This window comes from Myotis nattereri (assembly GCF_964212035.1).
Source record: "Myotis nattereri genome assembly, chromosome: 5".
In the NCBI taxonomy this organism is placed as follows: domain Eukaryota; kingdom Metazoa; phylum Chordata; class Mammalia; order Chiroptera; family Vespertilionidae; genus Myotis; species Myotis nattereri.
In genome coordinates this window covers 49,730,841-49,754,684 of record NC_138080.1, presented here as the reverse complement: position 1 = coordinate 49,754,684, position 23,844 = coordinate 49,730,841, and the positions used below count along the sequence as shown (strand labels likewise).

General features: G+C 38.5%; 1 protein-coding gene across 1 annotated transcript in view; it reads left to right on the top strand.

Moving 5' to 3' along the window:
- MARCHF1 (membrane associated ring-CH-type finger 1) overlaps positions 1-23,844 on the top strand; it is a gene marked incomplete at its 5' end in the record, with an annotated part of 361,070 nt that overhangs the window by 220,716 nt on the left and 116,510 nt on the right. Inside the window, 1 exon segment of the mRNA XM_081091749.1 lies at positions 5,979-6,029. Coding sequence (XP_080947875.1) covers positions 5,979-6,029 — 51 coding nt within the window.

Sequence of the window (23,844 nt, the reverse complement as noted above, 5' to 3'; positions counted from 1 at the left end):
CCTATTAAGTGGCTTCCTGGCTTGCTCTGATACTCACCATCTTAGCACAGAGTAATACAAAAAGTGTGGAAGAAATTTTAGATTTATGGGGCAGGCAGGAGACTGATGATTGCTGGCTCTGTTCACATCTCACTGGAGGGAATTGAGTCATAGGCAACCTGTCACTGGAAATATAATGTAACTGGAAAGATGTCTACCCAGTTACTATTTTGTCAGTACAGGAGAAGAGAGAAGGGATTTTAGAAAACTTGATAGACTCTGTCATAATATAATTATCCTGTATCTAGTCCTTAATTGTGGTAGTTTTCTTTTTTAATTAGAGACTCTTGGAATTTCCATAACAACATATTATCAATGAAAGAAGATTGTTTTATTGCTTCTTTTTAAATATTTTTTCTACAAAATAATTCTTTTTCTTATTATCCTATTTGCTAGAAACTCTAAAACAGGTTGAGTAATAATAGCAAGAACAAGCATTCCTAATAGAATTTCTTTAATTAACATAACCTAGTATTTTACCATTTAGAATATTTGTAATGGTTTTAGAATATTGTCTTTATCACTTTAAGAAGTTTCCTTCAATTCTTATTTCACTTAGAGCTTACATTCTAACAAGACTGCTGAAGTTTGTCAAATATCTTTTTGGCATTTAATTATAAGATTATAGTTTGCCCTTTCAATGTATCTAAAGAATTATGTTGACAGAATTCCTGATAATAAAATGACTGGAATAAGTCAGACTTATTCTATTCCCAGTGCACATTTTGAATAAACTTCTGGTGTAGCAAAGATATATAAGCTACTATTTAGATAAAAGCAAATATTTTTAAAGATTTTTTTGTATCTGTTATCTCAAATAAGACTAAAGCATAATTTTATTTTAATTTTTATTTCTTGTTGTGTACTTTCTTAATACATTGGGAGTTTCATTTATGCAAGATTAAAAATATGAATTAGGAAAATGTATGTTTCTATGGTCAAGAATAGTATAAATAAAATTGGGACTATTCTTTAAAAGTAAGAAGCAGCTCAGTTATGAAATCATCATGCCCTTATCTTTTTAGGGCATACAGACTTTCATTGATTTTTCCAATCTCTTCTTTATTGTCTATAAAGTTTTCCCCTTTATGTTGAATAAATTCTGGTAACTTTGATTTTTGCCAGAATATGACTCATTTCCTCCAGGTTTTCAAATTTGTTGCAATAGCATTACATGTAGCTTTTATAATCTGTTTTTCTGATCCCTTCTGTGTCTTCGGTTCTGTATCCTTTCTCATTTCTTATATAATGTTGCTCTCTCTTTTCCTTAACAAACCTTATAAGAAGTTCATCTATTTTGTAATTATATTAGAAAGGCCTGCTATAAAAAAGTATTTCTTTATCCTTCCTATTTAGGTTTTATATTTTATAACTTTCACTATATTATTTTATTTTGAACTGTGTTCTTCAATAACAAAGCCATTTACATTTGTAAATGCTTATCTGGCCCTGGCCAGTTTGGCTCAGTGGATAGAGCTTTGGCCTGCGGACTAAAGTGCCCTGGGTTCAATTCCAGTCAAGGGCATATTGCCTGAGTTGCAGGCTCGATCCCCAGTAGGGGGTGTGCAAGAGGCAGCCAATCAATGATTCCCTCTCATCATTTATATTTCTATCTCTCTCTCTCCCTCCCTTCCTCTCTGAAGTCAATAAAAATATATTTTAAATAAATAAAATAAATGCTTACCTGGATACAGCTTTTGTGGTGTTCCAAAGGTGTTAGTGTGCTGTTTTCCAGAGTGTCTGGCTATGATTTCCCAGAGAATCTTCATTTTGTTAGAAGAAGCATTATCTAAAGATTTGGTAATTAATTTTCAGATGACAAAAATTCATTAGTCACATTTTACCTTGGCCGGCATTGCTCAGTGGTTAGAGTGTAGGCTTGCTCACCAGAGAGTTGTGGGTTTGATTCCATGTCAAGGGCAGGTACCTAGGTTGCAGGTTCGATCCCTGGCCCGGGTTGGGGTACCTGTGGAAGGCAACCAATCTCTCCTCTCTCTCTCTGAAAATCAATGGAAAAAATATCCTCAGGTGAGGATTAACAACAACAACAAAAGATTAGTCACATTTAAATTTGTATTTCTAATTTTATTTGCTCAATATCAAGAGAAGTGCCTTATAAAATTCCTACTTAAATATTTTAAGGTATTATTTGAGGTCAAATAATTCTTAAATGTTTCATAGACATTAAAAAGAGTATGTTTCAGTTAATGGACATGGGATTTTTATATAGCTATTAGTTAAGTTTTTATTGCATTAGTCATTTTTTGCTATGTTCTTGTTTATTTTTTGTTTATGTTTCATTGTTTTCAGAGACTTTTCTTCTATTATAAGCTTTAGTTACCCTAGCAAAAATAGTCTGTTTTCTACTTAGAATTCTTCAGGTCACCCTCCAAATTATCTCACTCTTTTTTTTCCTTCCAATACTCTTGACTTTTAGCCTGCAGTGAGGCAGGGGGGAAGAGTGGAATATACTGCAGAATAGCATCATATCAGTGGTCTGTGTGAGACTGTCTTATTCCAGTTTCTTCACTCCGGAATAGTTAGTTTTTCCTTCAGTTTACATATAAAACCTGCTACAAGCTTCCTTACTGCCCTCTTCTGATAAATGCTATAAGATATAGAATATTCCTATGTAGATACAAAGCCAGTTATATTGTGTCTTCTTTAATAAAGACCATTTCCTTTAAAGGGACTATGCCACTTTCCTTAGATCATGACATTTATAATATATTAAAACAATTTAGTAATGTTTTTTATTTGGTAATCATTGTATTTCTTGCTGTTAATAAAAATCCAACCACGCTTAATTGAGATGAAATTTTAAAATATTATTTATTATCAATAATCATCACAAAAAACTGACACTCTCAGATAAAATCATATCAAACCAAATTCTGAAACCTCTTACAAATATTAAAAAGCAATTATAAAACCAAGTCTCTCCATCTGCGTATTATAAATGATCTGCTAGCCTCAGACTTTCCATGCAGACTTGTTAGAACTTTTTGGCTCCAACTTTTATTGACCTACAAGGTCACTATAATTTGGGTCCCAGTAAGTGATGTCAGAATCTGAGACAGCTTCTGTTTCATCGAAGGTAAAGAATTTAAACTGATCATAATGAGGTATGACAACTGTATTTGACTAATCTACAAAGAAGAATATGTCATTGCAATAGTAATGGCACAAGCCACCCAATTAATAAATAGAAAATTGGACAGATAGCTTTGGAAGTTTTCCAAGAGATGAAGTGCTCCTGGCTCTTTGCTTCAAAGGCAAGGCAGACCAAACCTCTTTAACTCCCCTGGGTAGAGAAAATTGATTTTCTGTTCTTAAATTTTATATATAAAAATCTAATCCACAATAGAGGCAGAATTACAGAACTGAGGAACTCAAATGTTTATATGAAAATTATGAGTCTCGTAATCTGTGATGGTCATCATAAAATTTTTTAAAAAATATAATTTTTATTGATTTCAGAGAGGAAGGGAGAAAGATAGAAACATCAGTGATGAGAGAAAATCATTGGTCAATTGCCTTTTGCATGTCCCGTACTGAGGATTGGGCCTGCAACCTGGGCATGTGCCCTGATCAGAATTGAACCGTGACCTCCTGGTTCATAGGTCAACACTCAACCACAGGCCACACTGGCCGGGCCGTCATGAAATTTGAGGGCGCTCTTTTGATGTTTTCTCTGCCTGTAAACAATAATGGAAATATTATAACCTTGCAATCTATAAAATGGTTTCAGTTATAACTTGCTTGATTCTTACAACAGTCTCTGCTTCACAGTGAGGGAAAATTAAGTCCTGAAATGTCAAACAGTACATTCCTGCTAGGGCTAGTACACTCCCACAGGTCTAATTGCAAGTCAGTCTCTTACTCTTGTCACTGCCAACATGGCAAACAGTGCACCTCTGTTCCTATATGGTAACTGGATTAGAGACAATAGGGAATGAAGCCATGGCAACCAATTTAACCTTTGCGTGAGCTCATTCATTTCTTTCAATGCCTCACCTAGTTTTAGGAGAAAGTGGAACCAACGGATTTCACATTAAAAGATCCCTTGAAGAACTAAATAATCAATCAGATGCTTCCTCCCCGTTAGATTGGGGAGTGCTGGGGAAGAGTATGGAATTATCTCCTAATTATAATCCTGTGCTGAACTCATTCAGTTGTGGAGGGAGCCTTACCCTCCTTGTTCTATCTGAAAACAACACCACAAAGTCCTATTTGGTTGAAAAATTAGGTCATCTGATGCCAAATTACATTTCCTACAGCACTTCTTGTTTCCTGCTGAAGCACCTTTCAATTCTAGTTCCTCAACCACGTCCCCAAATACCATTTTCATATAGAAAACATAACAAAACACTGGACAACGAAACTGTTCCCCAAGCCTATTAATATTGTGTGGCCTATTTACCTCTGTTCCATTGTGTCAAAATCCTGGATTTCACCGAGAAGGAAAGATGTATTGCTTTTGTTTTCTAGTCTCTAGAAGAGGAGTTGAGATGTCAGTTGAAAAGTACCTCTCTCCATCACCAGGGGAAGCTAATCAAGGAAAAATGTCTGTGGGTAGTAGATACATTAATCTCCCCCTGGATCACGGGGCTGTTATGAGGTGTAACTAATCGTATCGTTGGGACTCATCTCGCTCTGTAATAACATGCTCCACAGTGACATGAGTGGTTGCAGGAGATGGATGTTGCATGTAAAGGAAAAAGCACTGTTCAGCTGGAATATCTCTCTGCAAACTTGTGCCTGATGCTGTGACAGCCTGCGGTGAATGCAGCTACTGTGTTTCCACAATAACACGTTTGCCATATCCTGTCATCAGCATGTTTCTGAAACTGTCTCAAGCCATCATCATGGGGCGATTTCTGATCCGAAGGTTGTTATAACAACTAAGTTCTCAAAAATGACCTCTGTCAAGGTGTCTGCTCAAGTCCACTTTTGTGCTGAGTCCAGATGCTCAGAAAATTTCTATTTAAGAGAATCCTAAAGTATTTCAGTGACAAGGTTAATTCAGATCTTTCACAACTTCTGATTTCCAGAACAAGTTCTTCCCAGATTTTCTGGGTGGAAGAAGAGCACTGTGATCTCTTGCTACATGTTAAGTGCCCGTCACTTATCCACCAGCAGGTAATTGGTGGAGTGGAAAGCACCAGAATGGGCTGGTCAGAAGGCCTCACTGACACCGACTCCATGACTGGCAGGAACAGAATGTTTCTGGGTTTCCAAGGAAGGGTTGACACTCTTTAAGGTTCCTTCCTCCTTTAAAATTGTATGACTTTTTTTAAAGTTATTTATTCAAAACCTTTTTTTATGCTGCTTGTCTATGAAATTAGAAAATCTTTAAAAGGCAAACATTGAGGTAATTTTTAACTTAATTTTGCATTTTAAATTTTAAAATAATTTTTAAAGTATTTTTAATGTAAACAATTAAATATTTTTATGTGAAAAGTATATTTTAGATTATTTTATTTCAAAAGGAAAATAACAGGAAAACCAATAAAGTACATGTTAGAAGGAGGGGTCAGATGTATGCAATATTTACTAACACTGAGACCCAGAATTTACTCAGAATTTCCTGGTAGCAAAAGCAAAAGGGAAAGTAATGGACTGTATTTCTACTGTCTAATTTTATTTCAAAGGAACTGCATATGTTTTTTCTAGAGAAATAAGCATTTTCTGGAAATAAATACTTCTTGACTGATCTATACCCTGGTGTCAATTGAAACATTTTGAAAAGGGACACTGATACATGCTAGAGACACACTATTTAGTAAGAAACAAGCCATCCTGTATTAAGCAGTTTGTACATCTATCAGACCAACGCCAAGAGCATTTACACATCTGCCTTTGCTATGCTTTTCCTTTTCTCAGTGGTGAAGACTATTGCCGTATGTTTAATCAGTGACTCTAATTTTATTTTTCAGAATGAAAAATCCCCAGGACGATCTGCAAGTCGATCGAGTAATATCTCAAAAGTAGGTGAACTTTATTTTCTTAATTGTTTATTGACTTCCATATTTATAATGTTTTACCTATAATTGTTATCAGTGAACAATACACGAATATGACTTGTGAATGGTTTTAACTATTTCAAGCTTTTACTGTGTTAAAAGGCATGATTTTACACAACAAAATGAGGTAAGCTATTTTTTTCCTCTTCAGTGCTGTATGCAAAAGATCATTTGCTACTTTCAGAGTGTCGTACAAAGTATGTCTTTTCCCTCATGTTTCAAGCATCATAGAGCTGCCACATACCCACGTTGAAACTATATCAACATTCATGGTACGATTTCCATGAATTCAACATTTCAGGAGTTTGGGTTCAATGATGCTAGAACTTAACTATTCTTGTCACCAGGGCAGGTTTTATAAATTAATTTAAGACATTATTTTGATCATATTTACTTAAGAGTCAACAGGTGAAAGAAAAAAAATACCCCCTAGATTTATCTATAATCTGACCAAGACACAAGAGTGTTGAAAACATTTTGGCATGGGAGAGATACTATAGATTTTTATTTTGCCCCGGAAACAAAAATTAAGAGCTATTTTCTAAAATGAGGCACTATGCGATGTATAGGTTTGCTGCTTTGGGAAGTGAAAAGTCATTTGGAACCATTTGTCAAATTGGAAATTTATGACTTCCAAAAATAAAGTTCAGACAGAGATGGATTTACCATGAATAAAACTTTTATTACAGGACCCCTCACTTGCTAGCAGCCTTGAACTTAATTTTGTATATGTAATTTTTATGTTTTGCCTTCAAGAGGGACCCCAAAATAGTAATAAACTTTAGGCACCATGGAACCTAAACCTACTGCCAATTTAAGGACATTTTTTAAATTTTGGGTTGTTTTTGGCAACAAAGGACTTTATTACCCATTGAAAAATAGCAGTAGCCAGACTATCAGCTATTTTCTTGAGCTGGTTTCCCAAGATCAGTTCTTCTGAGACAATGCCAAGATGGTCAAGTGACACCTGCAAGCATACTGAGTTGATTGCGGAGGAGGGGGGGCAGAATCCTGAGTGTAGGAATCCCTAATATTTTTAATAGACAGTAAGCATGCCTGTCCATTGCTCGATAGGGAGATTATATCTCTACTAGAGGCCCAGTGCATGACATTTGTGCACTGGGGCAGGGGGAAGTTCCTGTGTCCTTTAGCAGTCCGGAGCCCTCAGGCGGGGAGTGGGCCTAAGCCAGTTGGACATCCTTAATGCTGCCTTGGAGGCAGGCCACTGTGCTCGCCAGCCATCAGCCCAGCTTCTGGCTGAGTGGCGTTCCCCCTGTTGGAGCGCACTGACCACCAGGGGGAAGCTCGTGCACTGAGCGTCTGCCCCTGGGTGGTCAGTGCGCATCATAGCAACCAGTCGTTCCTCCATTCAGTTGATTTGCATATTACCCTTTTATTATATAGGATGCTGCAATGCTAGCCACTGTGCAAACATCCTTAAAAAGATATCCCAGAACAAAAGCAATCAATGGGTCTTCTTGTAAGAGATATAAGAGACACATGGAGAATTGGAGCTCACTACATGGTACTGAACATGTCTGTTATACTCAAATCTAGGTACCTTAATAGATATTTGAGAGGCCATGTAGCTTAGGGGTTAAGAGTACTAACTCTGGAGAGAGAGGATCTGAGTGCAACTTGCTACATACTTGGACTTTTTACTTATGTAACCCTGAGACCATCACTTAGCCTTCCTAAGGCACAGTTGCCTCCAGTATGACTTGAGAATGGTATCAGTCACCTGAATGAGTTTTTAAGTGGTTGTAAATTAAAACAATATCTTTGAAATGTCTATTATCTTAGTCATGCTGTGAAGAGCCTAGCCCACAGCTACAGAACATTTCTATCTTCTGAACTTGAATGTTAATGTTGACCTAGCAACATGAAAACAGTCCTGACAACTCCTTCCTCACACCAATTATTGTTTCCTTATCCAGGGGTGAAATTATATCTGCATTTCCAAACTGCAGTTTGCGTTTTACATAGTGCAGCTGGTTTATAACATTTTAGACTTTTAATTTGTTCTGTAAGAAGTAAAAAAATAAAAATGTCAGGAGTACGGTTTCCTTTCAGTGAGTTCTTCCAGTCTCTGCTGTGTATTAATTGTGTCATTGCGTGCGAGGCAATTAATGATAAAAGTGTATGCTATTCAGAGAGAAATGAAAAGCTTTCTTCTTAAGCAGTCACTCTAATTGTATAATAGCAAAAATCAACTATCTCACACCTGTAGGGATAAAAAGATTTCAGTGTGCATATCTATTTTTTCTTTAAACCAATATAATTTCCCTTTTATTTGTGTTCAGAATAGTCACAAATGCTAAATACATTGTTGAGTCCTCGCTATATTTTATGAATCACTAAATGATAAACTGTTCAATAAAACCATATAACTTACCAAGTATGAAATGAGAAAATCTAGCAATATTGTAGCCCTTTTATTTTAAAGTGGGGGAGAAGAAAACATTAAAATGGAACAAGAATATTTTTTCTCTAATTTTGTCAAAATAATATTTTATGTAAAAATATATTTTTTATGTGAAACAAAAGACTGTGAGTCTTTCAAGGATGTGATAATCATTATAACAGAGTAATTAAGAGCATATTTTCCAGAGTAACTGCTCAGGAGGGTGAACTTCCTTAGTAACTTTGTCTGTAAAAGACAAATATGTAGCAGTATCTACCTCTTGAAGTGATGCTTAGAACACTGGCCCTGCATATTAGCTATTCTTATTATGGGGCTCATAATATTTATATCTCAGTAACAGTAAGTGCTCAGTGAGTCTTTTTGTAAGCAAATAAATTTGAGACATGTGTTATAATATATGTATTGTGTTCTGAGTGGAATAAGAATAATTGAAACTTGATAGGATTAAAATGTCAGTGATCTGACAGAATTTTATTGAACAAAATTGCATAGTCCTGTTTTCTTAAAAAGTACATATATAAAAATATTATATATAAATATATATATAGTAAATTATCTGAGGTCAGTAGCAATATTATTCATAATGGTATCCCTTATCTTTTATCAAGTTTGTTCCATCCCCTATTCTTTGATATGGGAAAATCATAGTTAATATAAGGGACTCCATTCAGAATGGGATAGCAGAAATGCCCTCCACCCTGTTGAGTTTTTTTCCCTACCTATTTTTTGCTGTTCCTTCTTGAATCAGCAGACCTTCTAATCACCAGTACTTGTGGAATGTCTCCCATCCGGCAGGAATCTTATTCCATACTGCTGGAATTGATGGAGTAAGAAAAAAATCTTCCAAGTCCTCAGTGATCTTACAGTAAAGGAATTAATATATATATATATATATATATATATATATATATATATATATATATATATATCTTAACTGTATGACTTCCTATGCAGAAAATATGACAGAGCAGCCTGAGACTCTTAATTTTAGAAGAAGACCTGCTGGCAGGTTGGTCCTTAGCTGGCATCTGAGAACTTGGCATTCAGAAATAGAGAACCATCTTAATTGAAAAAATGGTTCACTGTGCCTAAACAATGCAAACTATGTGATTTGTCCTAAATACCTGCTTTCCTAGAAGAATCTAGAATTTGTAGGTACCTACATGACCAAACCCCAATAAAAACTTTAGTCATTGAGCCTCCAGTGAGTTTACCTGGTAGATATCACAGTTCACATTGTCACAATTCATTGCTGCAGGAATTAAGTGCATCCTGTACAACTCCACTGGGGGTAAACTTTTGGAAGGTTGGAAATTTTCTCTTGGTTTCCTCTGGACTTCACCCCATATGCTTTTTCCCTTTGCGGATTTTCCTTTGTACCCTTTCATAGTTATAAGTCATAGCTCAGTGTATGACTATAAGGTCAATCCTATGAGCTGTCCTAGAAAATCACTGAACCTGGGCAGGGTCATGGGAACCCCTGGGGTATTAGTCAAAATAGTAGAGACAGAAGGCTAGGGGAGTTCAGAGAATGATCACTTCCATTTGGTGAAGACAGGATAACAACAGAGAAAGTGTTTTGGAAGAGTGGTTTATAAACAGGGACTTGAAGATTGGATGCGACTTGCTCAGCCTGCATGGCTCAGTGGTTGAGCATCAACCTATGAATCAGGAGGTCACGGTTCAATTCCAGGTCAGGGCACATGCCTGGGTTGTGGGCTTGATCCCCGGTGTGGGGCATGCACCAGGGCATGCAACTCAGCATTGATGTTTCTATCTCTTCCTCCCTCTCTGAAATTTGTTAAAAATATATTTAAAAAAAAAAAAGAATGGATGTGACTTGATCTGGGAAAGTACATTTAAAGGGATATAAGTACAAGGCATGTAAGCTAGAAAGTATGGTCTACAAGGAGAAAGGTACCTTTCTCCTTGTTTTAGGGGCCTTCGACATGGAACTTTGATAAAAGGATGCATTCTCTTTAATCTAGTTATACAAGTGTTCTCTGGTTTGGAAACATAGAGATATAGATAAGAACCATCAAGAGCCTTGAGACTTTTTTTAGTAAACATATATGAAGCTGAACATTGTTTTTGCTATTCAGGTCTGTGTAAACATGATCGTGCTGTTGTGAATATGAAATATCCAAGCATGGGATAAATAACAAAGTTGAATTGTTAGTGAATATTGAAAATTTTCTCCTTAGTCTTTACCTCTGAACCATACATTATTCAACTACAATTATACTTGAGTTTCATAGTCATGCCAACTTTTAATTTTGTATTAGTTTATATTTCTAGGTTTCTTTAGGACATATAAAGCAGACTGTGGATCTTGTTTTGTTTTTTTGTTTTCTTATTCTGAGAAGATTTGTGTGCCTTGGATAAGTTAAAGTTGACTCAAAGCTACAGAGAAGCTAAATAGAGTTAAAACAAAACAATGAATGTGCAATTGTCAAAATAACTTCAGTGTGAACATGGCAGCATTCATTTGTCCATCACTTACTAGTACTTTTTTTCTTTTTGAAAAGCTGCTTTTGATATTAGTTCTTGTTGCTTTTTAACACACATATATAACTCACAAATAGGTTCCTCAAGATGCAAAATTAGCCAAATTTGGACTTTCTTTTATTTCTTCTTGGTTGAGGGATCATTACATTCAACTAGCAACAGTATATTATGTATTTCACAAGAAAAACCTTTCAAAAGCAAACTGTCAAAAAGGAAAGAAAGCCTTGTACTTTCTATTCAAATCAACATCTAGAATTTTCTTTTCAATAAAGCACTTTATGCTTTTTCTTCTATGTAGGAAGCAGCTCACAAAATTTAATCTACTTATGAAAAGAAATTCAAAAAGCCACTATCTTAACAAAATGATATTTCATCTAGTTTTTATCATTTTCTATTGTATTCCCAGGCTGCATTTACTTGACAGAGGTTCAATTAAATTATTCAGTTGATCTAGAAATACTTTGTATAAAGTTAAGGTAAAGATAATGTATAGTGTATAAAATATTATTTCTAAAGCTTTCTCTTCTCATCTTTGTACCCTAGTTTATTGGGTAATAAACTAGGGTACACAGGGTATAGTCAATACAATTTATTCAACCAACATTTTTGTAAGGTTGTACTATGGAGAAGGCATTATATGAACCATAGCATTTTAACTAGATGGCTTTCTTGGATCAAATACATACTTTGATTTTACTTCTGTAAATTTTCATTTCTTCACATTTTGCCAGACTTGCCTTTAAGATTCCAAATACTTTCCAACAAGATCAAGGTGAAAGCGTTCCCCAAATGTGAAATGTACTGGGAATTCTTTCGACTTAACCTGAGCCAAGCATTTGCATCCCTGAACAGGTGTTTAATGTACTGATTTATTGAGAGATCCATCTTGGTTTGCTTATACAAGGGACCTATAAATCAGCCATACCCTCAGACTACATACCTTTAGAGGGTAAATTTGATAGGTTGATGAAATAAAATGGGCTGGAGAGCTAGGAAACAACTAAAAATATGGTGGACTAATTTGAGAACTTTCGTAGAGCCTAAGTCCTGAGACCAAAGCTGAAAAAGAGTATAAATTCAGTTGATTTAGTAAAGTTGTTGGGGGAAGATTAAGAAAGCCTGGGACTTCTTATATCCTGAGATTTTTTTTTTCTTCATATACACTCAGTCCCTGAGTGATCTCATCTAGCCTCATGATTTTATATAGAATCACAGGCCAACAGCCCTCAAGTAGATATCTCCAGCCCATATTTCTGCCAGGAATTTCAGACTCAAATATCCTACTCAAAATTTTCACATAAATGTGTAACGGGTATCTGTCTTAGGTCAGATCCTGAGATGAGAAAATTTTTGCAGTGATTTACTATGGAAGTGTTTCCGGTGAGAGACACAGGGCAGGGAAGAGAAGGAATCCTGCAAGGAGACTCTACAGTCTAACATGTACTTGAAGTTTTCCCCACTTTGAGGCATGGAAACAGGACGTGCATCCTCCTGTACCAGTCATTCACTGCCTCAGGATCACATAAAGAGAGGACAACTTCCAGCATTCTGACTCTCTTCACATGCAGGTAAAGCTATCTAAGAAGCCAAGGGAAGTTTTCCCAAGAGAATCATAGTTGCAGGGCTTTAGAAACAAAAGTGCTCAGAAGCTGAGGGAGCCACCTATGGAAACGCTGAAAAGGGCCAGGCTGGGTCTTGGTGGGACACCAGCAGCATCCACTGTCGCCCACTCATTGCACCACTCAGATCCATATGAACTCATTACATCCTGTCATGGACACTTACAGATGAGGACTGGTCACAATTTCTGAGGAAAAACTTGAAAGACATGAGTTAATAGAATGAGTTCTTGCTATTATAGCTGCCAAAGCTATAGGTGAGTCGTCATCTCCTTCTGCCACCCATTTTATATACTGAGTGGCCAGATTATTATGACCACCTGACATTTGTAGAAAAATTAGCTATAATTTCGCGCTGAAGTTGCCAGAAGGCCAGATCATTATAAACATCTGAATATCACAACATACCTAAGTATCGTTGCTGATCAAGTTCATCCTATTATGTTGATGGCATATCCCAATGGAGATGGCTTCTTCCAACAAGACAATACACCATGCCACGGTGCTCGTACTGTGCAGGAGTGGTCTCAAGAACATGAGGGAGATTTTACCTTGCTTAGGCGGCCCCCACAATCACCAAATCTCAATCCAATTGAGCATTTGTGGGACGAAGTTAAAAGAGCCATCAGGCAGCTGGTTCCACAACCATCAAATCTCACAGAACTGGACAGTGCTATTCATCAGGCATGGTGTCAGATTCCTTGCATCACCTTTCAACATCTCATGGAGTCAATGCCAAGAAGAATCACTGCAGTATTGAAGGCAAAAGCTGGCCCAACGAAGTACTGATGGGGTGGTCATAATAATCTGGCCACTCAGTGTATATCCCTCATGCTTGATTATGAGTTCTGTTACACTAGATGGCTTGCTGGTGAAGTGTGTCTGACTTTCAATTCTGATCACCCGGCTCTTAACAGTGTGGTTGTAATCGACCATTGAATAAACAAGAAAATGCTGCAATAGATAGATCCCCCAAGTTTTCAAATATTTTCTGCGTCCTCATTATGGAGCAGTAACCTCACCTTCTCATAATGGGCAAGTATAATCGTTTAGTCAATTGCTGCTCTGCCTACCAACCAATAAAACTGATGTTATCGAGTTCATGAGGGAAAGGTCCAGTGTATGGCCAACTGATGTCCATGGTTAGGCCTTCAGTCTTTCTGGAGCCAAGTAGCATGGCCAGAACTGCTTTCCAAACTCTGAAGAGAACTCTGCTGAAATATTATGACCTTGAACACTAGGATTTTCACTGCAATGCTCTTTTGGGACTTGCATTCTTATTTACCGTGGTAACTCATGGTATTTGCCACTTATTATGGCTCTTGCATCAAGGCTGCATGTACTGCAGCTGAAATTGCTGCAGAAACTTCTCTCTTTCCAGGTCCCATTCAAAACGAGTGATCTGAGAAAAGGTCTAAGCATTATTCCAAAGTTTGGTTTTGGCTGCCTCTAAAACCCAGAGTCACACCAACCACTCTGGGTCTTTCTTAATAGTAAAATGAAATGCAGAGTTTGTCCTAAGCTCTGAAGGGAATGTCTTGATAAGCAACACATGGAACCCCTGAAAACTTTACTGACTTGGTCAGTTCCAGAATGTTTGTAGACTGTTTCTCCTGTCCTTGGAGCACACTCATCCTCACAAGGCATTCTGATTATTGGCACTCAGTTCTCAACACACTGACTTCTTGCTGTTTCTTAAATACATGCATGTGCCTCAGGCAATTTGCTCTCCAGGCTCCTGCTACCCACAGGGCTCATTCCCCAGATATCTGCCAGATTGGTTTCCTTGATTTTCCCCCCATCCTTCTTAGATACCACCTTATCAGTGAAGACCTATCTTCTTTTTTTGCTGTATTTTTCTTTAAGTATTTTATTAGGATCTGCAAGTTATGTATTATTTGTTTAAGTTCTATGAGGGCAAGAACTTTATTTCCTCGTTCAATACTGCTTTCTCAGCACATAGAAAAGTGACTGATAAGTAGTATACACTCAGTAAACATGTATTGGACGAATAGAGCCTGTTTTGTTTTGTTAGCTTTAGAACATATGTTCTTAAAAGGAATCTGTGGGTGTGTAGAGTAGTGTTCCTTGGCTCAGACCAGTCTATGAACTTGTTGTTACCAATACACACAAGATAGAAAGTGTAAGTGTTTATAATAGAACTAGAGGCTCGGTGCACAAAAATTTGTGCACTCGGGGGGGAAGGGGGACCCTCAGCCCAGCCTGTGCCCTCTCGCAGTCTGGGACCCCTCGGGAGATAACGACCTGCTGGCTTAGGCCTGCTCCCGGGTGGCAGAGGGCAGGCCCGAACCCTAGGTGCAGCCCCTGGTCAGGCTCAGAGCAGGGCTGATTGGGGAGTTGGGGCACCGCCCCCTGTCATGCACAGAGCAGGGCGGATCAAGAGGTTGCGATGCCACCCTCAGTCATGCTCAAGGTAGGGCCGATTGGGGGGTTGGGGCACTGCCCCCTGTCACACTCAAGGCAGGGTCGATGGGGAGGTTGCGGCACCACCCCCTGTCACGCACAGAGCAGGGCCAATCAGGGGGTTGGGGCGCTGCCCCGTCACTCACAGAGCAGGGCCCATCAGGGGGATTGGGGCTCCGTAACCTGTCACGCACAGAGCAAGGTCTATCAGGGGGTTGGGGAGCTTCCCCCATCACACACAGAGCAGGGCCCATCAGGGGATTGAGGCGCTCCCCCCTGTCACTCACAGAGTAGGGCCAATAGGGGAATTGTGGCCTCGCCCCCCCGTCACACACAGAGCTGCAGGGTAACCAGGGGGTTTGGGCGCTGCCCCTGTTATGCTGATCTCGGTGCCGGGAGGCCTCGCGGCTCCGCTGATCCCAGTGCTGGGAGGCATATTACCCTTTTACTATATAGGATAGAGGCCTGGTGCACGGGTGAGGGCTGGCTGGTTTGCCCTGAAGGGTGTCCTGGATCAAGGTGGGGGTCCCCACTGGGGTGCCTGGCCAGTCTGGGTGAGGGGCTGAGGGCTGTTTTCAAGCTGGCGGGTGACTGAAGCTCCCAACTGCTCCTTTTTTTCTTTTTTCTTTTTTTATTCTGGGCCAGCCATAGCTCTGAGGCTTGGCTCCAGCTCTTAGGCCTCGGCTGCTGAAAGCAGGTATCTGGTTTGTTTGAGTTCTATAATCGAAACACTGTTTCAACTCCAGCTCTGAGATCCCGGCTGGCTGAAAGCAGGTTTCTGGGGTTTTGTTTAGCTTCTATATTTGTAACAATGTTTCAAACTGCAAGCTCAGAGGCCAGCAGCGGCAGGTGGGGAACGTAGGAGTCCTCCGTCACTGAAGCAAGCAAGCCTCATGTTCGCTTTAAGCTGCCTGACTGCCGGCCACCATCTTGGCTGGCAGTTAATTTGCATATCGCTCTGATTAACCAATGGGAAGGGTAGTGGACATACGGCTAATTACCATGTTTCTCTTTTATTAGATAGGATAGAGGCCCAGTGCACAAAATTCGTGTATGGGTAGGGTCACTAGCGGCTGCTGGCTGCCAGCCGGGGCCTCCCTTCCCCAGCTGCCAGCTGCCAGCTGGGGCCTTCCTTTGTTCTGTGCTACCTCCTGGTGGTCAGCACACATCATAGCAATCGATTGAACTCCCAGTCGGTCGAACTCCCAAGGGGACACTTTGTAATATATATATATATATATATGCCTCACCCAGATGCTCAGTACCAGTCACCTACTCTCAGCTTCTGTTAATGTTTTCAGATAGTTCATCAGCTGCCTCCTTCTCCAGAGAGTTGTCATAAGTCAAGTGGTAGCCTTTCACACTGGATGCATAACAAATGAGGATTTTTTTGTATATTACACTTTAACACCCACTATGAACATCTATGGCAGAAGAAACACCAAGTAATCAGATGGAAAGGGTCACTTCCTTTCACACTGGATGCATAACAAATGAGGATTTTTTTGTATATTACACTTTAACACCCACTAAAGAACATCTATTGCAGAAGAAACACCAAGTAATCAGATGGAAAGGATCACTTATCCAGTGGATTTCAGCCAGCCACTGTCCCATAGATGGAGTGGCCATGGTGGCAGAGAAGGAGGCCATCCATAGGCAGCAGTCTCCTCCTCATGAAGGGTGACCTAGCTGCCTCCACTGCTTGGCTTGTCAGAAGCAAGGCTTTTGTTGAGCTGCCATTACCCTTCTCCCACTTGGGACCATTTATCAAGAAGACCAACCAGCCACTTAATGGCAACTTGATTGCGTCAGATACCTTTCAGTTTGGGTTTGCCTCTCATGTAGGCCAGGACTGGAGTGAAGTAAGTGAAGCACTAGGCTCAGACACAAAATTGAAGAGGGCACCAAAAACTCAGCAATAAGGTAAATGTGCAATAGTTTGTCATGCAATACAAATGTCGTGCAAAAATTCCATGATAAATAAAATGTCAAAATTTTAAAGGAAAACGGGATCCTAGTTGCAGCCAGAGGCCAGAAGAAAAATCTCTATTACTGATATTCTATTTATTTTAAGTTTTTTATGCTTGTTTTATCATGGGATTTTTTTGCATTTGGTTTCTACAAAAATACTGCTTTAAAATATTTTTATCTTGATTTCTGAGTTTTTGATGCCCTCCCCCCCTTACATAATGTGCCTGAGGTGATTGCCTCACCCCCTCACCTTAGTCCTGGCCCTGTGCTTCATGTGACCGCTGAGAACTGATGGTTCAATCTACTAATATAGGGTTCTGCCTAATGTCACCTCAGACCCAGGGACTCATTTATAGCAAAAGGTTTGGCAATGGATGTATGGCATGGGATCTATGCCTCTTAGCAGGTGCCCATCAGCCAGATGCTGCCATCAAATACAGCAATTACATGCCCTTTAGAAGATGCATCAATCAGAGATATCAGCTTAGAAAAGACATCCTGGGAGAATGAGACAACAGTCCTACAAAATGCAGTGTTTTTAAAACAACAGCCACTAAGTGGTGCTTTGCCTCTTATGGGTAGAACTAGTGGCCCGGTGCATGGATTCATGCACATTGAAAGGAAATTGATTAGAAGGTGGCCAGTGGGGCGGGACTGGGTGAGACGGGCTGGACACGCCCTGGAACCAGCCTCACTTGGTCCCTCCCCACTAGCTGCATCTGGGCAGCACTGTGCCACAGCTCGAAGGGCATCTGCAGTCACCGCAGCTCAGCAGTAAACCAGATTCTGGGTGACAGTACCCCAGCAACAACATAACCCATGGCCAAAGGTGAAATTGTGAGGCCTGTGAGGAATAAGGCTCCCACTTCTCTGGTTCTGGGGTGCATCACCCAAGAACTGCTGCTGCCAAGTCAATGCAGCTCGGCAGCTCCTGCATTGAGCATCTGCCCCCTGGTGGTCAGTGCGTGTCATACATACTGGCTAGTCGGCCGGTCGCTTAGCCTTTTATATATATAGATAGTTGGGTCTAGGAAATAAGGGATAGAAATAGGAGTCACCTGGCTCACCCTACTCCCAGTGGGGAATTTGTGCTTCCCACATACATTATGTTAGGCTCCATGGGTTTACAAGTCCTGGTTCACAGAGGGGACCCTTTCACCTGAGGACATAGGGTCCCACTCAACTTAGAGCTCCCTCTGCTAGTACCCCAGTGAAGAAATCTGTTCCTGTTCTAGCAGGAACAATTAACCCTCATCCCCACCAGAGAGTTCTGATACCTTATGGCAACTTGGAGAACTAGATTTGCTCAGCAAGTGATCCACTAGGGCATCTCTTTCCCTTGCACTGTTGTGGCTGTACATGGACAAGTATAGCAACAATGGCCTGACAAGAGCTTGGTAACCAGGGACTCAGTTCCTTCAGGCAAGTCACCTGGATCAGTTAAAGGATTGTGCAGTGAGGGAGATGATGAACAACAGGTATGACCTCCAGGCCAAATGCAGCAACGGGAGCTGTATTTCATTCCACTTATCCTCCTCTTGTTTTTCCAAAAAGCGTAACCAATCAGATTCCTGGAGAAGCTCTGTTGAGGTGGAGTGAATCTGATGTGAGTCACAAATGGACCTAGGTGGTCCAAGGAGTCATCTAGAGTGGATGCTGTTGTTTCCCCTCCCAGATCCCTGCTACAGGCTAGTGCCCCAGCACCCAGCTGCTCACTCTACATTTGGGAAGCTCTGGGTATAGCTACTAGTCAGCTAAAGCATTTTGCTAAATGCTTTCAGCTAAAGCATTTTGAGGATCTAGGATTACTAGTGCTGGAGGCAGACTTGGAAAGCTGTTGATCTGAACATTGGTTGAGGTGGCCTCTGTGGCCACAACCAAAGCCTTTGGTCCAAAGGTGATAAAGGAGAACACCCTGCATGGACCATGATTCGGATACTGTAATGGTAGCCAGCTTTTGTTTACCAATTAAATTATGTCTGAGGCCTCACATGTATTCTGGCAAGCAATAGCTACAGCAGGCTTTGAAATATATTCTCTCCTTTTTCCTGTAATATGGTCCTTAAATGATATAATCTTTATTTAATTATGATTTCTTTCAATATTAGTACCATGTTTAATTTGTTCAGCCTTCAGAGAAGAGGAAGAGTTGGAGGTACTTTTTAAAATGTACTTTAACATGACCAACACTTGGATGGTTGGTGGGGAAAGGGATTCACCTCTAAAGCATGAAATTTTGGCTTCATGATTTCCAAGGGCTGTTTTTAAATTCCACTTTTAAGTATTGCCAGTGATTAAATCTCTGAACATCTGCTAAGAAGCTGGGATCAATAACATTTTATCTCATCCAGCACTTAGTAGATGGATATAGTCTCCTTTCAATGTTTAACCAGATTGCATTCTATTGCCTCTGAACATCCCTTCAAAAGAGGATGACTCTCTTTGAGGAAAGTCCAGAATCAAAATAATTTTAGTTGAAAACAATTAGTTGTTAAGAAAGACTTTTTGTGGAGGTGAAATTCAGAAACAAAGCTGTAGATTGACTCATGAATCAGACACATGGCGCATGGGATTACTGTTGGCATCTATGCCTGTGTCCCCTTAGCCGAAGAACTCTGGCTGTCACCAGGAGTGTAGACAGCTGAGATCTTCTGACCCAATGTCCAGCCAAGTACAGGCTCCTAAAGAACTCAGAAAATAGGCCATGCCAACTACTCAGTGGGAGAGAGCAGGGGAATAGAGTGCCAAGAGATTAAGCAGACTGGCAGTGGCTCATTTGGCCTATATCAAATAGATTTCCTATATCAAATGGACGAGTTCATTTTAACTTAAATTCTATGATTGGACTTGCAATATTTTTAAGTTCCCTTTATTTCCTATAATATATATTAGTAGATTTGTGAAATGAATTTAGGGTCTCGTGTCTTTTAAACCTGTGTAACGATATGAACAGTTTTCACCTATTTTACTGATGATTCTGGAAGTCTTTCTGTAAGAGCATAGGTCGTCAAGATGAAAAGATTTGTTTTAGGACATATATAGAAAAATATTCTATACAGGTGAATTTTCATTAGGAGTAGCTGGTTATTTTCTCTACAACAGTACTGTTTAATATGGTAGCCATTAGCTGGGTGCTATCTAAATTTAAATTAATTGCAATTATATAAAATTTTAAAGTAAGTCCTTTAGTTGCTTACCCATATTTCAAGTGCTCAATGGCTGCAAGTGCTTAGTGGTTACTATATTGGAAAATGTGGCTACAGAATATTTTTGTCATCACAGAAAGTTTTATCAGATGGACACTGCTATATAGAAGGTATGTGAAAAGAAATAAGTGAAGGGTGCCTAGATATTTTTAACACAACTAGAAAAATGATCCCAACTTGGACAATATATGATAATATTTAAAATTTCATTATGTGAGTTCTTAAATCTTGATACCTGCCATTTAGCCTTGCTTAATAAGAAATAATGAAGAGCAAAAACTAGTGATCGTGAATGGATCAGCCCCAGGGAATTAATGACTCAGCTCTAATTGTTGTGACTGTGGTAATATAATAATGTTGGACGTTGTTTTTCCAGACCTGATCATAAAGCTAAAGTGGGCCAGTATTTTAGTTCCCATTAGAATTCTAAAAGGAAATGGATAACATGTAGTTGTATGGTACCAGGGTGAAAAATCTCTTGCTGCTGATCATCTGTATTATTACACAGAGCAGAAACAGAAAGCAACCTTGCAGTTGTAGTTCCTTTTCCAAAGAAGGTATTTTTGTAAATGAGACTGATTACATTAAATTTATTTAAAATTTTTGCAGATACTCATATATTTCAATATAATCAATCTCTGGAGAAATAGGAATATACAAAGTCTAACCAGTCATAAATTAATAGTTTTCTGGGATGTTGGGGATGAGGTGGGGGTAGGACATGGTACATGCAAGAGGAATGAATGTTGTCCATTGATACTCTAAGCCAGCGGTTCTCAACGTGTGGGTCGCGACCCCTTTGGAGGTCGAACGACCCTTTCACAGGGGTCACCTAAGACCATCCTGCATATCAGATATATACATTATGATTCATAATAGTAGCAACATCATAGTTATGAAGTAGCAACGAAAGTAATTTTATGGTTGGATCACAACATGAGGAACTGTATTTTAAAGGCCAGAAGGTTGAGAACCACTGCCTAAGCCATCATAATTTTCTCCCTCTGGCCTTCTTCAACTAAAAAAATGCAGTGCAGGAAAAGTTAATCTGAAATCAAATTAGTATTTATTTGAATATTTTTAGTGTCAATGAACTATACAAAATTTCTTTAAATTTATATAATCTAGCACAGTAGCTTGATGCTTGCACCCTTGAATTTTTTACTTATGATTTTATTTTAGAAAATAATTTAATTTTGCAGATTTTCTCACTCATAACAATAGATTACATTTAGTTCTAGCAACTATAAAGATTCATCAGTCAAGGACTAGGACATATCCTAGTTCAAATTCTGTAAGTTAAAAAAGGAGGGGGAGCATTGTTGAAGTCATTAAAGGTTTAAGAAGTCAGGGTGTTCGGTCATCTTTAACTCACTTAAACAAAAGATGATATGTTGACATGTTTTCCATAGCATTACACCAATAGCTCCTCTCACTGCCTTTCTCCTTTTCTGTTATTGCTTAGAATATTAAATATTAATTATATTTTCACACTTTTATGGCCTTGAGTTGGTCCTCTTTTTTTCTACATTACAATTGAATCATGTTCTTTTGCTTCTCTCACCTACATTTATTTGGTTACCTGCAATCGCCTAATATTTGTTTCCTTGATCACCTCCCCTATTTTTGAGCTCCTTCCATACATCCTACGGTGAGGAGAATGTTGGCAGCTGTGTTGTTAATGTAATTAATGTTCATAGTCAATTTGGAATGACTAGGCCAAATAAATCCACTTTGGGACTTGAAGTACCCAATTTGGCTGTCTTTGTTGATCAGATTAACTGGATAATGGTCAAATCTCTATCTCACTAATTACTACTGAGACACATCATATATTCCCTCATTTGATTCTCATTGAAATTTGCAATCAGAGCTCTATGAAGGAATAGGGACATCTAAATAGCTCCAATTTGAGCTGAAATTCAATAACCACTTGCATTGTTTTCCATCTCATCTTTCTGCTGAAGTGAGGAAAAGGAGAAATTATAATAGTACATTTTTCATGCTGCCACCAGGGAAAAGGTGAATGAAGGGAACTCTATATCCACTACACATAAAACTCATGAACATAATGCAACCTCTCACAACATACTGAAATTCTCAGACCTAAGAACTTTTTATTTTTATCCTTAAAAATGAAAACACAATAATTAATTACTTTTTTTCAACACATCACAGGCCTTCAATCTGACAGAAGGAAAATTTTTGCTGGCCAAACCATAATAAAGTCGTATTTTATTCATTAATTCAGCAAACATGTTTTGTACTTGTTTTGTGATAGATGAAAAAAATATATAGCTTCTTCCCTCTTAGAATGTACATTGAACTTGTGAGGCTATTTGACAGTTAACCCAATGATTACAGTTTCATATTAAATGCTTTATTTGTAATTTCATTCTTGGCATTTTCATTCTTTCAAGAAGACTGTTGCAGTGGTTCTAAACCTTCCTAATGCCGCGACCCTTTAATACAGTTCCTCATGTTGTGGTGACCCCCAACCATAAAATTATTTTCGTTGCTACTTCATAACTGTAATTTTCCTACTGTTATGAATCAGAATGTAAATATCTGATATGCTATATGTGTTTTCCGATGGTCGCGACCCACAGGTTAAGAACCGCTGGTAAAGTAAGAAAAAAAAAACACCTAAACTCACTTTTTGTGCCTGCCCATCTGAAAAAAAATAGACTAAAAACATGTGTGGAAAAATGAATAACAAATTTGCAGGTCTCTGATTCATGTATGAAAAGATAAATTGCACATAGTTTGGAAAGACTTTAATAGGACATTAGAATTTGGTTTTGCAAAAGCATCCTTGCTCTGAGAACAGAATAAGATTGCTAAAAATAATAAAAATGACAGTAATTATTTAATGGTTCCACACATATTTCACTTGATTACTATAGTCATGAGTTTTTCACAGTGAGTTTTAATAGCAGACACATTTCTACATGGGCGTACACTATATAAAAGAGCATTTTTCTTATGTCAGCTGAGTTTCTGACTTGCTATTTTTGTGTAAATGGACAAAAATAATGATAGTTAACATTTATTGCAAACTAAAGTGTCAAGTACTGAGCTAAACACTTAACCTGGGAAATAAGGATTCTTTACTTTAGGTATTCAGGAAAATCAGACTTTATGATGTTCATAAATAGTTCAATAAATATACATTCAGGATACTTGAGGGCAATTTCAAAAAAAATGTTGACAGAAATATGACCCATCTATCCATCTTTCCACATACCTTTGGCCTGCCATGTTCATTCACTTTTATATGAACCCAAATGAGGAAATAGAACAACATATGATTTATAGAGAGATCTTTCTGCCTGAGTATAAATAGAAGCCTTGCTTGCTGCTTAATACATAATAAAATTATATTTAAAATAGGACATTTTATATTGAAAATTATTTTGTGATTAGTCCAATACAGGATTGCTTTTTAAGGTTTTTGAGGTTGGAGATTTACTATGTTTTTATTACTATTAATAAGGAGACATAATGAACACCTGTAACTTGTCGTTTATTGAGCACCTACTATGTGTCAAGCATCCTAGTTGGTAAAGGAAACAGGAACCCTTACCCCTTAGCAGTGAGAGTACATCGTATCCCTTCTAGTT